Source organism: Mustela nivalis (assembly GCF_964662115.1).
Source record: "Mustela nivalis genome assembly, chromosome: 9".
Lineage (NCBI taxonomy): Eukaryota > Metazoa > Chordata > Mammalia > Carnivora > Mustelidae > Mustela > Mustela nivalis.
The window spans coordinates 110,273,594-110,290,702 of NC_139028.1; the positions used below are offsets into that span (position 1 = coordinate 110,273,594).

Consider the following 17,109-nt stretch of genomic DNA (forward strand, 5'->3'; position numbering starts at 1 on the left):
TCCATAAAACAGCTCACACCCCATTTATTATTTAAAAATATTTTGTTACAAAAGGAAAAAAATACAATGCAGTATAAAAGATTGACAGCGTCATCAAGTTTATTACACAATTTTCAACCTATCAGAAAGACAAACAAATCACCGACAACAGGGGGACGGGGCCTTGGCCTTTTTGAGGGCTGGGTTTTTTTTTTTTTCCTTTTGCTATCAGGAAATAGAACTAAAATTTGTGTCATTGAGTAAAAACAAAACAAAAATGGGGAGAAAAAATTCTCCGGGTAAACGGCTTTTCTGGTATTCTATATATTTTCTTTTCCTTAAACTGTCACCTTACTTGGTTTTCTCTACATTTTAAAAAGACACCCGGAGCTGCTCTCGAGGATAAGCGCATCACTTAACACTTGGCCAGCCGGGCGGGGGGCCATGTTCTGAAGTGGAGGTGGGGATGGGGTTGGGGACAAGGGGAAAAAAGCTACAAACATGTAGCCTCTGTCCCAAGGGAATGTGCCTCTCCAACCCTGGGGGGACCCCCTCACTGACGGACTGAGGGCTACGTCAGAAACGTGCAGGGAAGAGGAAGGGTTCCGGTCCAACTCAGTCTCTCCCCTCTGAGCCAGAGGGTCTCGGGGGACCCTGCGTCTCACATGCCACGTCTCTTCTCCCGTTAGATGTCATGTGCCCCGTACGTGCACGCAGAGGCAGCAGCCATCGCCCCACGGGTACCGCAGGACTCTGCTGCTGCAGCTACCGGCGGCAGCAACCACAGCACAACTTGGATGTTCTGGGAAAAGCAATTCCATTTGCCCGTGTAGAACATGGCCCCCGGAGTGGTGGTCCTTAGAACTCTGAGCTGAGCTCACCTGAGTCAGGCCCCACTTCCTCCTCGCTCATCAGAGGTAGGAAGCACCTCCACACTGAGCGAGGGGAACTATTAATACATCAACAGTCAAAAGGTGGGAAGACACCAAATCTGTGACTTCACCTGCCTGCTAGTGCCAGGTTCTCCCACAGTGAGTAAAATAGGTATGTACCTGGGGGATGCAAGCCCATGCTCACATCGAACCTGAAAAATGAAAGCCTCTATGGAAGTAGGCCACAGCCTGCCCAACCCGCCTCCGTCCTCCCGCTCCTGGAGTTCGCAAGGGTTCTTCACTGCTGAGGTCCGATGTCCCCGTCTCCCAAGGGCAGTAGCTTCCTCTAAAACAAGGAAGCAGCCTTCTTGGGGGAGGGGCTCCACGTGTGAAATGAAAAAGCCCCAGGAAAGGGAACACCTAGTACAGCGGGTTCTTCCAAGAGGCAACCAAGCACGAAGCAGCAGAGGGTGGTAACTGGCTCTGCCAGGCTCCCCAGCAGCAAGCAACCTCAGGGGCCTTCTCTACTTAGGAGGGGCAAGTCCACTGAGGCGGCCGGGCAGCAGGGAGGTGGGAAGGTTCAGCCCTCTGGGAGGTCAGGGAAACGAACCGTCAATATGTAAGAGGGAAAAGCAAGAACAGGAGAAGCTTCTCGTAAGGGAATTTCTGTTCTCAGAGTCCCTCCTCAAAGGGCTGGGAAGGTAAAGGAGTTAAACAAAGAAGTGGTATGTTAGCAAGGGGTTTGGACCCTCTTGGCCCCACCAAGCCTCGTGCGGAGGGCAGGAGCCTGGGCATATTTTGGCACACCCAGTCACTCTCCCAGATCCTGCATGGATCGGTTTTCTTTGGGAAGAAAGTCTTCCTATCAGCCTCACCACTGAACTGCTCCTGGAGAATCAGAAACTCCTACGTTTTCTTGGACAAAGCACCATTCTCTGTGGAGACCAGGGGCCTGACAGGTTTTCTTCCTGTCTGCCAGCCCTCCCAACCACACAAAGTCTTCAGGTTCCTTCCCCTGACAAACAGGAGGGGTGGGACTGGGAGGGCTGCCAGGCAGTCTTCAGTCCTGTAGGGCAGAGAGTATTCCCTGGGTTTTTGAAGGGGGTGAGGGGTTTGGAGGAAGGGGGAGGGGTGGAGTGGCCTCCGTCCTTTAGTCCTGATCAAGGTGAGGAGATGCAAGTCCATTAAAAAAACATTTGCTTCCAACCAGACTCCTGCAATGAGAACATCAGAAGAAAAGAAAACACACGTTAGCCGTTACGCGAGTTACACTGGCTTCCTCTGAAGTTACAATGTATGAAGTAGGGTATATACACAGAACGCAAGCCTGGGGAAGTGAAGGAAAGAAAGCAGGATTGTCTGGGGGTGTCTGGCACTGTGCGCAGTGAGGGAATGGTTGCAGGAGCTACAGTGAGTAGAGAGAAAAAAGCAGTGACATCTCACTTTAAGGTTAGGGGAGAACAGACAATGAAACGAAGTTTCAAAGCAGTTTGACTGAAAAGGAGACTTTGCCCAGAGAAGTATGGAAACTACAACAATCCAAGGAGAGTTGTGATAAGGAAATATCGCAGGGAACTGAAATACCATTTCAGAAAATCTGTTCTGAGCAAGTCAGAGCTTACCTTAAGGGGAGGGGTAAAAATCTGGAAATGGGAGGTCCAATGGTAAGAAAATAAGTGTGCACATAACCAAATCCGTTCACCCCAAACACCCAAGAGGCCCTAGCAGGGAGCATGTACTTACACAGGAAACTCCTACTAAACTTTTCTCTCCAAGAAGCCCTGTTTAAAACAGACCCCAAACAGTGTTCTTGCAAGTACATGTGCGTGCATACACGTAAGGGGCCGGGGATCTTCTAACCTGTACTAAAGCTCAGGGATTCTATGTGTTTCCCCAGATAACAGCTTTGAGTGAGGGACCAAGAAACAGCCTAATACCAAGAGTTATCTGGCCAGGCTGGAACAGAAAGCAGAGCATGGAGATGAAAGAACCTGTAGTCCCCATTCAAGAAACCTAAAAGCACAATTAAGAACTTCTGCCAAACATTAAGACACTGTTAAAGCCACTCACTACATGTCTACCAAACTTAAGGTCCCTGGTACGCCCAGCCCTTTTCCAGTGTGGCAGCATCAGTAAGCTGGGAAGCGGCCTGGTCAATCCGACCGCATAAAACAGAAGTCCTAGGTAACAAGAGAAAGGGAGATTAAATTCAGGCTTGTGACTTCCTCTAAAGGCCAAACCCACAACACAGCCTACACACAAATGCTCAATTTATGGGGTGCTCTTCTGTAACCTGGGGGAGCTATCCAAGGGGGTGGGGGGAGAATCCACAAGCTGCCCAATCCTTTGATATTCTGAAATGGCAAGATTTCCGCTTCGGATTCCCAGAATCTGTTACAGAGGCCACTGCCTTCCGGCTTCTCTAAACACCTATACTGCAGGCATCTGTCTCATTTCCTGTGAGGGAAAACCGAAGCCCTCTGTGCCTCTCCACTCCACCCCATCTGTGTTTCTCAATCTTTGCGCACTGGATCAAAACTGAACACAATGTTTAGTTTTCCTTGGACCAGGAGGAAAGGAATGAGGTGAGAATGATTATATCTTAAGTAGGATAATATCTCCAAATAATGAGCCAAGAGCCAAGAACCACAAGAAGTTGAAGCCAAAGCCACATATTACCTAAGGATATCCTCAAATTCCAAGGCATACACACATATACCTGAAAACAGATGTAGTTTGGGAACGGTCCATACAAAACAAAACACAGGATAACTAGTACATCAGGAAAAGTCAACTGTAGCACCCAGTTTTTAGAGCCTGTGGATACATTAGGTGGTAATGTCTGGATGCAGGCAGAAGCCCAAGTGGCCAATGAGACTGTGTCCTAGTGGTGGTGTTCACCCTGAGGCAGAAGGGACAGAAAAGTTTGCTGTCTGTACTGCTGCCTCCAGACAGACACACCTTTTGGCTCTCAGGGAACACTGTCCATACAATATGAACCCTAGTATTTTCTAACTAAAACATGTCGTACACAGAGCTTGCACAGTTCTCCAGCTAAATGGGCCCAGGCACCATCTCCCCAACATGAGACGTCCTATGTCAGGACCTGGTGACTGCAGATAGAATGCAGAGTCCTTAAGATGAGATGTGAGAAAATGACATTTTTGGGGTGCCTGATGCAATTCTTTTGGACTAGTTATTTGGAAGAAATGAGCAACATATCTACAGGATAAAACATGGGGACCCAGAAAACCTGTTTCAGAGTTCGCTTTTCCTCCTCTTGTCATAGGCCTGTACCAGCCAAATGACTGTTTTCTGGGAACTACTGGGTTGTAGGTTTTTCAGAGTTATCCAAAGTGCATCACCCTCATAATGGAAAAAAAAGCCCATTTTACAGGCAGAAGAAATGAGCAAAATGACGGCTCCTGTTTCAGGTTCAGATGTTCAGTCCCCAAAATACTAATTGTCAGTGGATCTCACAACTTCTGTCAAAGGCTATTAGAAGCAAAGCTGCCAGGAACTGTGACATGCAGTTCTATGTTCTAACTGCTAAAGGGAAAGTGGCTCTGGAGCCTGTAATTCATGCTCTGCACGGACAAATACCTCCCTGGTCACTATTCTAGTCTCTTCCACTCAGAAGGACCCACACTGTGAGCAGCAGGATTAAGGAAGGGGTGGCCCCAGACCCACAGCAACACTAGCAGCTGTGCCAGCTCAAACAAGAGCAGGGAAATGCTGCTGGTGCCACAGAAGGGATGAGACAGGAACAGAGATTTACCCTGATGCTCACCCTCCCACCCACCCCGAGGCCGAATTAGGCCAGAGCTTTTTGTGAGTTCCACTCGCCCTAGAGCCCTGGAGATACATGGATACCTCCCCAATCTCAACCTGTTTGCAAAACCTAGAAAGAAGTATCTAAAACGCACAGTCTGTTGATTTTATATGGATTAGCTTAGATTTCCGTGACATCAAGCATTCTAAAATTTTGTGGAATAAACGAGTGGTTTAAGAACAGAGAAGGCAGGCAGGTAAAAAATGTTAACTTCTCATTTCCCACTCATTCACCACCTAAAGAAGGTAAAAAGAAATTTCCAGCTCTAACTGCTTATATTAATGGCAGATAATGCCAAACAACAAAGTAAAGGGCGGCAGGAAAACAGGACAGGAACTCTTTTCTTGTTAGGACGCTGTCAGTAGGCCAAACACTGCACTTTCTGTTTACAGTCCGGCTACTGCTGGTGAACTACTCTGGCCTTCCCAGGGAGCGGGAGGGTCTCTCTTCCTGTCTTCATCCATTCACCTGTCTAGCCAGCCCAAGGCATGGTGGAGAGCCATTCTCACTCCTCACCCTCCTGCCAGTCACTATCTCTTCAGCTCAACCAAACTGCAAAAACCACACACACACACACACACGGAGGACATTTTCATAACACACCTGATGTGGAACCAAAGTCAAGATGAGATACTAAAGTCATCTGGGTCATGCAGTAGCTTCCAAGAACCAAAACCAGATCATCCTAGCCAGAGTCTAGACTGCTTTTAAAGGTCTCCAGAGAAACAGAATCAAAACCACTCTTGCTTGCTAGAAACAAATTTTGTTGGGAGCTTTCAGTTGGGATAGCTAAATCAGTGGGATAGAATGATGGGGCTGTGGTGCCTTCCCCCCTCCCCTCCCTCACCCCAACCACTGAGGCCTGTCTGAGGATGAAGACAGAGAAAGAGCAGAGCTGAGGGATGCGGAGGGGTTAAGTCCTGAGGACACAGCTGGAGCCCCCGAACCCAGCCAAGCCTAACTCAACTTCTCCATAACCTGAGTTAATATAGTTCCACTTACAACTCTTCTGTTTTTGTTTTTTGTTCCCCAAACAAATATATCCTTCCATTGAAATACCCTCCACACAGTCTCTATATTATTAAACATGATTATTTTTCCAGATCAGCTTTCTCCTAAAGCATCCTGAGTTTCAGTATCCTTTTAATAGATCTTAATTCTTAAAAATCATTCATGTAGCGCCACAAAAACCTACAAGTAGGCAGTGGTCTTACTTTTCTGTCCTGGTCAATTTCCTGAAAACACCTTGCAAGTTTAGTGGGGTGAAGATATAACTGGATATCGTCTACTGAGAACTTGGTATGTGACGAGTACCAGGAGTGCTAATGCTCCAGACGGATTGTCTCACTGAATTCAGGGAGACAGCTGCTCGTGCTATCTTCACTTACAAATGAGGAAACTGAAGAACAAAGCAACACGGCCAGCAGACACTGTGTTCTCAGCCCGGACGCCAAACTGTCTCTCAGATACCAGTTAAGGCGGACAAGAGACAAAACCAGCTCAATCTCAGGTCCATTTCAGGGTGAGACTTCTCCAAACAAGCAAGAACAGCAGGAAATCTGCCCTCCTCAATTTTCTGTTACCTAAGTCAAAAAGTCCTCCCTTTCTCTTAATTCGCTTTCAAAAAGAGCAGACTCTTCATGATCAGTATTTTTTCCTTTATAAGATCGCCCACAGCCAGCAGCGGGGCTTCGTCCCACCTTGCTCAGTGGTGCCGGTCCCGTTCTCTATCCCGGTGTCTCTCGTGCTCCCGGTTCCTTTCTTGGAAATACTCATCATGCCGATCTTCGTTATGAAGCAGGTCCCGATGCCTCCTGCTGCTCTCCCGGGACCGGCTAGGTGACCTCTCTCGGGACCGATGTCTTTTCCTATTAGAAAGATCCTTCAGCCTCACTCGGAGAACCTACCACATGCCTTCCAAGAGTGTTGTGTTTTCGTGTCTTCCGGTATTTGAACCACTTTTCTACTATGGGCCCAATGTCTGAGAATGTTAGCTCTTTGAGGACTGCTAGTCTTTTTTTGGGAAAATAGTAGCAGTCAAATGTGTTGAGATCTTACTAATGCATCAGGCACAGTGCTAGGAGCTTTACATGCTTATCTCACCTAATCTCTACAATAGATCTGTAAGAGAAGGACTGCTATTGTCCCTTTTCCAAAGACGAGAAGAGTGTTTGGAAAGCTGACTGACTGCTATACTCAAAGCCATACAAGTACTTGGGAGCAAAACTAGATCTGAATCCAAGCACGTATGGCTTCAAAGCCCATGTTCTTAACTATCCACCAGTCTATATTCCTAAACAGCCCGCTGCCTCACCGTGTTGGGTGACAACACGGACTGCAGACGTTACAACATGTGTTGATGCAGATGCTTAATTCCGCTCCCTTAAAGACACCAGGGTGAGGCCGGCTCTTCCAGCCAGGGCCTTGCCAGATCCCCTGGGCTCTCTTCCTCCCCCTGCCAATCCCTGGAAGAGGGCTGCTTGCGGCTAGCAGGCTGCTGAAGCAACCAACAACTCACCTGGACGAGCTCCCGCTGGCACCCACACTGTAGGACTTGGCTTCAATGCCATGAAGACAGTCCTTAAGAGAGGAGATGAGGACACGGCAACGCTCATCATTGGCGACCCGGGACTGTTTGATAACAGCAATGGCTGTGAGCAGCGTCTCAATCGCGTCACTGTAATCCCCTGACAGGGGACGGATGGGAAAGGCCAAGGATGAGCAGAGGCAGTAAACTAACTGGACCGAAAGGAGAACTCAGGAGGACACAAAGCAAGAGTAACTAGTTGTCCCACAGAACCATGGTAAGATGGATGAGGCTTAGGTGGCAGGTAGAAGAGTAGACGGCACCTATATTCCACCGGTCTGCAATCAGACAGAGGTTCTCGATGTTGCTAGTGGATGTACAAACCGGAGCAGGGTGGTCTGAGGGTGATCTGACAATAGCCATTACAATAAACAATGTGCATACTTTCTGATCCAGCAATTCTAAGAATATTCTACTTCTGTTCACAAGTATGTATGCTTAACAATGTTGTTTCAGCATTACTTTATCAAAAAATTAGACATAACCTAAAAGTTCCCTCAGTAGGGTGCTATATAAATTATGGGATGTTGGTTTTATAAAATACTACACAGTTGTTAAAAAGCACACAATACATCTACAGGTAAACAAAGTAATCCACGTAAAGCGCTTAGCACAGTGCCAGGCACACAGTAAGGGCTCGATAAAATTAGGTATTATTATATATTGACAGATATCCAGAATATATTAATTTCTAAAAATCTGCAAAAACAATATTCCATTTTTGTAAAAAGAATAAAAATTCTATATATGTTGTCATATGCACAGAAAAAAAAATATGAGGGACAGACACTAAATTGTATAAGGTGGTCGTGGTGGTGGTCCTTGTATAGACTTTTATTAATTACCACAGTACGTTTCTAAGTCTGAATTATTTTGAATCTATAATCAGATGTGTACACATGTATATGTAACGTATATCTAACACTTCTGTATGTGGAGTGTATTCATACGTATGTGTTTTTTAAATTATGCTGCCATCAAGAACTAGCCCCTTCATTCCCCAAAGGTGAGCAAGTGCCTGGCTCAGGGATCGTGGTCAGGGGCTGGGTATTTGCAGAATGCTTTCCCAAGCTAAATCTAGCACATCCAGACAGAAGATAATGTGAGGAAAGCATGAAACCAGACAGGGGTCCAGGGATGAGGACTGGCAGCCTCCTCTGTGCAGGGCCGTGAGGAAAGATCAGAAACTGTGGAGGAACTTTGATTCTGTGGCGGTCCAGGAACACCAGGATGTCAGCTCTCCTGGGATGGGGAATTTCTGCTTATTTTGTAGGCATTCATTAAGTATTTGTGGTTTGAATGACTTAAATGAGAACAAAAAGGAAGGGAGATAGAGATTCAATTACTGATTTCTCTAAGTGAAGGAGTTGATAAGGAAGTACAACAACTATTTCCTTTATACTCCTTTGTATATTGGACTTGTTAAAATGAGCACAGATTACTTTCTAATTAAAAAATCCTTCAGATGTCAATGAAAGTTTTCTGGAGGGGAAAAAAAAAAAGAGAGAGAATACATGTATTTCCTGTCTTTAACCTACTCTGTGGATTCAAATTTTGCAGCCAAAGATGAGAAATTACAGAAAACAGATGGTAATATTTAGTGTTAACTTACTTCTTAGGAGATCTGACAGTCTACATTTACATTAATGTGGGAAACTCACAAGAAGGAAGCGAGTATGACTCATATCATAATGTGAAACTTGGACCAGAACCCTATAAAGAACCAAAGATTCCATGCCAGGGCTCTCCGAGTCACAGCTTCTGGTTCTGCCCACTTAGTACTGACAGCAGGGCAGAAGTTAGCTGTAAGGGCATCCTATGTCTTACGATGACACCCAACAGACTTGCCTCTTTCTAGGATAGGCTACAGAGAGGCCAGCAGTTCTGTCTAGACCCCAAATATATAAAGAGATTCCATATCAAACCACATCTAGTTGGGGTATCAGTCCAAAAAAAAACCTGGGATCTATACTAGGTACTACGAAGACACTAGGTCCACTGATAAACCACTGAGATCTCCACAAGGCCAGGCATTTCACTCTACAACAAAAACTACAATCAGATACTATTAGTTATTTATAATCTAGTCACTAAGTTTGTCTTCATGGGGCAGGTCTGGATACAGACTAACACCACTAGAGCTTCCCCAAAGCCGTTCAAGCAGGTTATATATTACCCAAAATGCGCCACTCTAGAGAATCTAACAGTGCTCCAATTTTATCCTGCTGAACTTCTTGCCAATGAAAATGACAAAACATGGAAAAACTAAAGGTAAGGAGAAAATGGCAAAGGTTAAGGGTGAGTTACCTGCACTGGCTCCAGCTACCGCTTTGGAAATGGCACTGCTGGAAATTGCTCTATTTCGCTTCATGATCTCTTCAAATTCTGCTTCACTCACTGTAGAGGGCGGAGGGCCCGAATCTCGGCTGCACAGAAATAACACCATTCCTGATTGCCCACACTTCTTATTATCTTTACCAGATCCTACCATACAGTATTAATCATGCTCTCCTATATAATGTCTTACACGCTTCTCAGCCTGCTCACGTTTTATGTGTTCACATTCTCTTCAAGGACAGCATTTACAACATATTCTTTTGTAATTCTGGTGTGACCTGATAGCGCTAGACATTCACTGAAACCCTAACAGCCACATACAGCACTTGATTTAATCAAGCTCCTTAAAAACGGATGCGGAAGACATGGTTTGGGTCAAGAGACTTAGATGCAAATGAAACACCAAATAAAAAACATTATCTAACAGATGGTTAACTATTTCCCAGGACTCAATACTATGACAAGAGAGTTTCCACAAGGGAGAACACAAGAATTCACACTCACTTCCCCTGGGAGAATAAAATGCTTAACACATGGTATACCCTACTATACCTGGCTCAGATCTGAAAGGAACAAGATAGTCCTTACCTGCCATGGTGGTTATAGGGTGCGGAGGCCTTCATGTAAGTATCTGGTGGAGGCCCCACTGTAGCATTTGGTGGGGGGAAGAAGGCTGGATTGAGGTGAAGGGCAGGTGGGATAGCCCCAGGGGGAGGTACAGCCAGATGAGGAGGTAATCGAGGAGGAGGGGGCATGAGATGCTGGTAGTGGATGCCAGGAGGAGGAGGAGGGACCCCAAAGCTTGAGGAGAGAGGAGGAGGGGGTGGAATTGGGGGTGGGGGCAAACCCATCAGGGGGAGGGCTGAAGGAGGGCGATTGAAGTAGGGTAGCACACTGGGGGGCTTATCCACACGGGCCGATGAGGGTACAAGGTTCTCAGAGGGTGTGGCCCGTCCATCAGCAGAATCACTAGAATCCCGGGAATGGGCCCGTGGAGGTATTCCTATGAAGGAAAACAGAACTGACGTTACTGCCCAAACCTTTACATGTACCCATGGAACCAGATCCTTCAGCCACAGTCCTCTGACACCATACTGAAGAAGGCGACAGGCACCTGAGGAAGAAGGTAAAATCATCTACTTCTTTTTCTTTGGCCTCAGAAAGAAAGGGCAGAGGCAAGTTAGTTAATTCATAAACCCAGAACGCAGTTATCACCAATTCCATATCAAAGAACGCTCTTTATCTAGAACTTTGTGCTTCACACTTAATTTATCCTTCGATTTGTTTTCTATTTCTAAATGCAGGATCCTAATTAACCCATGAGAAAATGACACTGTTGGGAAGTATGTTCATTACATTTCTGGCGAATTCAAGCAGATGTGAAATCACCCGTCCCTGATCAAGAGGTTCAGGGCCTCTCTCCTTTGACCAGTACTAGTTAACCTGAGATCAGAACTAACCTACTGGGCACCTGTAATTTTCTCTTTGCAGGGAATTTGGGATAAGTGAGAGAAGGGAAGGGGATAGATACTTCCCCCATCCACATACCAAAACTGTCACTGGGATGGGGAAGAGACATATGCCACAGAAGACTAGAGGTCAAGTGAGAAGTAGAGAGAAAATGGGAGGTAAGCCAAGATAAGATGTGCCCACAGACGGAGCAGATGGCACAGCCGACAGCAGGGACTCCTAGTAAAAGTTTAGTTTAACAACAACAAAAAAAAGCCTCCTATTTGGGGAACTCCCACTGTATTTCAATGGCCCAAACACTGTACCCCACAGGAGGATCACCACAGCACGCCGGTATGGTGCTGGGCACAAGAGGGGCTCACACATGCTTGTTTACAGCTGGGGATATGGCTGGCCATTGTCAAGTCACTCAGTTAAACTTGTTCACTCTCGCCAATTTAACAGTGTACTCCGAGCCTGGTTCATGTGGAATCCAAAAGAACATAATCCCATGGCCTTAGGAGTCTTGGAAGCAGAGAGATGCTGTTGGCAGTCAAATGTGGACAGAAAGGTGAGTGCTCCTAAAACTATACTTGCTGGTAAACCCAACTCCAGTTTCCGGCATGGGGGGGACCCATCATCTCAGCAAACATCTCGCTTTGTCCTCTGTGGTTTATCACTGGTGCCGATCATGGCACACTTGTGCTTCATGTCTCATCCACACGGCAACCTGTTTTTTCCCTGAGTTCTTTCAAACCAAAGAAAGAGGTATTAGCAAGTGGGATCCTCTGAAAGTTAGCCATCTTCCTAGCTACTCTTCCTACTTGTGCAAGGGTTCTGTTTTGTATCTATGGCTACAATCCCAAGAGGAGCAACCATTTTTAAGCAGAGAAGTCCACCAGCTGTACTTAGTACTGTACTATGCGACAGAGCAGAAAACCACCACTCAGTCACTGCCATCATTTCAGCAAAGAAAGGGAACACCGAGGAGTAAACAGCTAAGCGCAAGTAGGAATGCTATCCCTAATGCAACTGTACATTTATGCAGCTTAGGAAAGTCAGAAAAGGGTCAAATCATACAAAAGCTCTGAAACAGAAGAACTTGAAAATTCAAGCTGTTAAAGAAGAAAAGTATGTGCCTTTTAACCCAGAGCAATGGGAGTTCACACTATAACCATCTAGGCGCTCAATCCAGTCAGAACAACAGTTGTTCCTATGCAAGAGAGACGTGGCCTATCTCCACCTTCAATCAATCAATACAAGATCCCAGTGGACCACCCGATCAATACAAAGCACTATTTTGAGAGCAGAACCTAAGAAATGACAGAATGCAAGTGATGACACTTTCCCCACGATCCCCACCCGTCACCCTCACTGTCAGAAAAAAGAAAGAAAAGACAGTTTGCTGCTTCGGACAAGGCCTTGCAGGGTGGCTGCACCTTGTGAGGTCAGGAAAATCCAAGGTCTGGTCCTCATGTTTCGCAGATTCAGAAACTCGACTTTAGAAGTTCACCCAGGGGTGACTGTACCCTAAAAAATTGATTCACGCTAACCAAACTCACAAGAGACTGATTCATAAACCAGAATGCCAATTTATTAATTTACAATGAGAAATATAACTGCCAAGCAGACCGGAATACTTGTGTCGGCTGGTCAGCGCATTCTCTTCCCAGTAGGAGAGCCTAGTTGGGAAACCAAATTAGTATCAGAAGGTGGCTTGGTGAGTACAGAATCAGAACAATGGGAGTAAGGTGAACTCAGGGAAACTAGCATCAAGCTAAGGTCGTGTAATGCAGCTTTATTAGTAGAAAATACTTGCCAAGCAGATTAAAACATCAGGTAACTGAATGGGCACCCTGTCCCCTGGACAGTGCTGGAGAAATACTGTTAAACTCTTCTTTTCCAACATACCTTTTGGTTGCTTTCTTACAAAGCACCCTTCCAGCACATGTTTATGATAAGATTATAGCCATCTTTACAAATATTACCTGCACGTTAGGGTGGCTGCTAATTTACAAAGAACACATGTTACAATTAAGCCTATTCACTTATACACTGATTTTTTACACAAAACCACATAATTTAAAGTTGACAGGAACTTTAAACATCATGTATCTATTTCAGAGAGGGGAAGAGGCCCTAAGCAGTACAGTGACTTCCCCAAGGTGACACAATGAGTCAGTGGCAGAACCAGACTATAACCCGGAACCTACCTCTCAGCGCAGGGCTTTTTTTTGTACACAGCCTCATTTCTGGGTCTACTAATTGCCCATGCTACCAACCACCCGCACCCCCCAACCCCCACCCCTTCCCCCCAACTCCTCCACACCGGAGGCAGAGCCCACACCACAGAAAACAAACCCGCACACAGAAAACAAACCCACAAAATTGCCCCCTTCATACAGATGGTCTCCACGTACCCCCTCTTGGGACTCGGACGCACTCACGTTTCCGAGCCTGTGCCTCAAACTGTGACAGGTTTTGCCGGGTGGCCGGCCTCACGTCCACTTTTTCTCCATTAAGAACTTTTCCTGGAAGAAGTTCCAACAATTTGTGGACAGAGTTTTCAGAGGCTACCACCACCTCAGCATACCTTGGGGAAGAAAAATTAAAAATGAGTGAGATCTACCAGCCAAGCAAGAGAGGAAAAAAGAAACTCTCTTCCACTTTTAGTGAAAATGGGTAAAGCAAAAATTCCTTGCTAATACAACATACACAAAACCAGCACCAATGAAAAGGTGTCAGTCTGTATCTTCCTATTTGGAATCAGAAATTAGTTCTTTTCGCCCCTCAATGGATGGACATTGTTACACTGCAGCTAGGTCCCCGTTCTAAGGTGGTCTGTCAAAACCAAGGCAGTAACCTGGGCCAGGGGTCAGAGGGATTAAAATCCAGGGCCAAAATACATCATAGATCTGTTATCTTAATGATGACAAACTAAAAGGGACTTCTCAAATCCAGACCTCACCCTTTGGACTGGCCATTTGCTCGATTCTCTGCAAATTTCAACTCCACCACATCATAGACTCCTATAGAGCGAATAACCTGGATCAGCTGCTGGTCTGTGGTCCACTGGGGCCGGCAAGATGGAAAAGGAAGAAATGTCAAGAGCTACACCCCCTCCCCACCTAGAATGTTCCAAACCCTTTCCCCAAACCTAGGATTCTAGTCACAGCCATGACCTCCCACAGAAACCCAAGAGCCCATCAACAGTTCAATTAGTGCAGGCTTTTCTGATTACCCTCACCCACCCAGAATTCCAAAGCCCCCCACTCCCTTCCTAATCCCCCATCTTTTGAGATTAAGAAAATTAAAACCTATTTTAACTCTGACCGCCATTTGGGCTACCTTGTCATGAGTTAAAACAATGATTACTAACAGCTTTTAGTGAGAGACCTAGCAGGCTACAGTTTGACCACTGTCAGGACTTTTCCCTCAGTATGTACATTTCCTAATTTGGACCCTCCCTCCACCAGCCTCAAAACATGTCTGTCACGAAAGAACTTTTGCAAAACAACAATCGCCACCTACCCTGAATATACTAAAACTATCAATGTCTTTGATCCCTGTCACCCATCGTTATCAAAGGACCATCGAATGACCACCAAGAGTTCAAGGTGTTCACTCTGAAATCTCATCCCACAGATGACCCTGCTAGACATAAAGCCCCAGGGTCAGGGGCATTAACAAGATGGCAGAAAAAGCAACTACCCACTTATTGCTTTCTTCGGCACCAGTACGTCCTCAGGATAGTTCTCTTTCAGAGATCAATCCAACCTGATCCCAGGAAAAAGAAATCCAACCCCATCAGAGCACAAAACAGTGCAACAGTGGTTTTTGAAAATGCCATCACCTCCCAGCGCTCTCCCTCCAGCCTACCCAGAAGGCTTTTTGGTTCCCCATGCTCACCCAGGAGAAGCTGCCCACGTAGACAGCAGCTCGCCTATTGCGGAGGCCGCTGTACGTGTACAGGATCGCAGGACTCTTGTTATTGGGCTTGGGAGACGGCTCCTGGCGAACAGGAGGAGGTGGCTCAGTGCTGCTGCTTCTATCATCTGAGGGCTGTGAGGTGGCTGTCAACACGTCATCATAGAGGTCAATCTGATCTGTATTGTTGAACTCTGGGTCCTAAGAGATGGGTTGGCAAAGGTGGGTTTGCAGACCTTCCACTGGATTTATTCTGTTTTATTCTAGCTTACTTAGAATCCACAGTCAAATACTTGATAAAACAACATACAAAAACTTCCCTGTTCTACTCTAGGAAACTAGGTAAGAGTAATTTTTCACTTAAAACCATTTCATTGAATTATGCTTCTGTAGGTTTTTCTCTCAAGACCCTGTTAGTAGTCTGCAATGTTTCCAGCTTCAGCCAACTGTAAGAATCAAAAGGTACATGATAATTATAAAAACAAATTAAGAATGGATAAAGATGCACCTGCTACTGTTGTCAATGAGGTCAGCTTCTGAAGGGCCACATATAAGATTAACGAAAACTTATTTTCCACATCTTGTGCTATTTCCAAAATCAAGAGTTACAGAAAACTTACTACTCTATTTAATGAAAATATATTCATCTCGAAATAAAAAGCAGGGGAAAAGCATATTAAAGTGAGAACCCAGAATGCAAAAAAACAATCAGAGCTACTGTTTTAAACTTTCAGATTTACACAAATGACTCAGAGAAGCTCTAAAACTCAACAACCCATCTTTCTAGTAACCATCAAAGAAACATTTTTTAAAAAGAGAAAAGAATACTCTGGGAGATTTTCCCTTACTATTTCTTGGATGATAATGCAGCTCCAATACATTACTGTGACTCTTTTAATAAATAAGAGACTTTTCGGAGCAACACCAGAGATGTTCAAGGATACACAAAAACAGTGAAGTTCTCTCAAATCTAAGGGTCAGAAAAAAGGACAAACACCCACACCATAAGTTATGTCACAGTAAGCATTTACAACATGAACATGTACTCCAAAAACATAATGCGAAGTATACTTTATGTGTTATGTTTACTTGTTTATTGCTATCATGGGCTGAATTTGCCTGTTCCCACAAAAATGCTATGTTGAAACCTATTCCCCAATGTGATGGTATCAGGAGGTGGGGTCTTTGGGAAAAAGAATTACAATTAGACCAGGTTTTGAGGGTAGAACCTCATCAAGCCAAGAGCTTGTTTGGTCTGCTCTGTATCCATGAGGATACAAGCTGGCATTCTGCAACCCGAAGAGGGCCCTCTCTGCCACCCAAACCTGACTTCAACCTTCCAGTCCCCAGAACTATGACAAGTAAATCTGTTGTTTATGAGCCACTCAGTTTTTTTTTTTTTAAAGATTTTATTTATTTATTTGACAGACAGAGATTACAAGTAGGCAGAGAGGCAGGCAGAGAGAGAGGAGGAAGCAGGCTCCCTGCTGAGCAGAGAGCCCGATGTGGGGCTCGATCCCAGGACCCTGAGATCATGACCTGAGCCGAAGGCAGAGGCTTTAACCCACTGAGCCACCCAGGCGCCCCCAGTTTTTGGTATTTTCTTATAGCAGCCAAATTAACACCATATACCCCAAGTCCTAAAACCATAAGAGCTACTACCAGGAAATCTTAATGTTTCAGATTTGTGATGTTATCTCAAGGAGCTCTTTTTATGTTAAGGATCGAGAGTATTTTTTCAGGTAATATTCTAAAACATCCCAACAGTGCTAAAGATGATGCTGCCAAAATGACAGAGACAGATGTTCAAAGTGTTTTAAGGGAACTATAGCTCATTCACATCATTGCTGTATTTTTAAAAAAGGAATAAAGGAAAAACCTAATTAAGTAACTTGTCTAGTTCCCTGAAGAAAGGGAGCACTTCCTCCAATGCAACTCAAGACGGGAAGCTCCAGTAACTTTCTCTGTTCAATTCCATCATAAGAACTGTAGATTCTAAAGTGAGACTAGAGAGGGGACTCACTAAAAAATTCATTCCTAGACCTATATAACATCACAAACTTCTGGAAATCATCTTTTAGTTTCTCAGTTCATCTCAAGTACAATGGAAGAACATACACACAAAA

The 17,109-nt window shown here is 45.2% G+C and overlaps 1 protein-coding gene and 1 long non-coding RNA gene across 12 annotated transcripts in view; one reads left to right on the plus strand and one right to left on the minus strand.

Annotated features, from left to right (window-relative positions):
* Positions 1 to 17,109, minus strand: part of CPSF7 (cleavage and polyadenylation specific factor 7) — a 22,373-nt gene continuing 5,264 nt past the window's right edge. For 3 of the 11 annotated variants that reach the window (XM_082748031.1, XM_082748032.1, XM_082748028.1), the window contains exons 3-10: positions 14,966 to 15,184; positions 14,025 to 14,128; positions 13,477 to 13,649; positions 10,196 to 10,610; positions 9,578 to 9,696; positions 7,202 to 7,370; positions 6,384 to 6,551; positions 1 to 2,065 (exon numbers count right to left, since the gene is read on the minus strand). In XM_082748031.1, coding sequence (XP_082604157.1) covers positions 6,389 to 6,551; positions 7,202 to 7,370; positions 9,578 to 9,696; positions 10,196 to 10,610; positions 13,477 to 13,649; positions 14,025 to 14,128; positions 14,966 to 15,184 — 1,362 coding nt within the window. In that variant the 3' untranslated portion in view covers positions 1 to 2,065; positions 6,384 to 6,388. Of the gene's footprint in view, positions 2,066 to 6,383; positions 6,552 to 7,201; positions 7,371 to 9,577; positions 9,697 to 10,195; positions 10,611 to 13,476; positions 13,650 to 14,024; positions 14,129 to 14,771; positions 14,803 to 14,965; positions 15,185 to 17,109 lie in introns of those variants that run through there. The other 8 variants (XM_082748035.1, XM_082748034.1, XM_082748033.1 and 5 more) reach the window with 4 other exon arrangements.
* LOC309873072 overlaps positions 10,646 to 17,109 on the plus strand; it is a 10,181-nt gene continuing 3,717 nt past the window's right edge. The window contains exons 1-3 of the long non-coding RNA XR_014316179.1: positions 10,646 to 10,733; positions 10,912 to 11,013; positions 11,522 to 11,627. This is a non-coding gene — a long non-coding RNA (uncharacterized lncRNA). The remainder of the gene's footprint in view (positions 10,734 to 10,911; positions 11,014 to 11,521; positions 11,628 to 17,109) is intronic.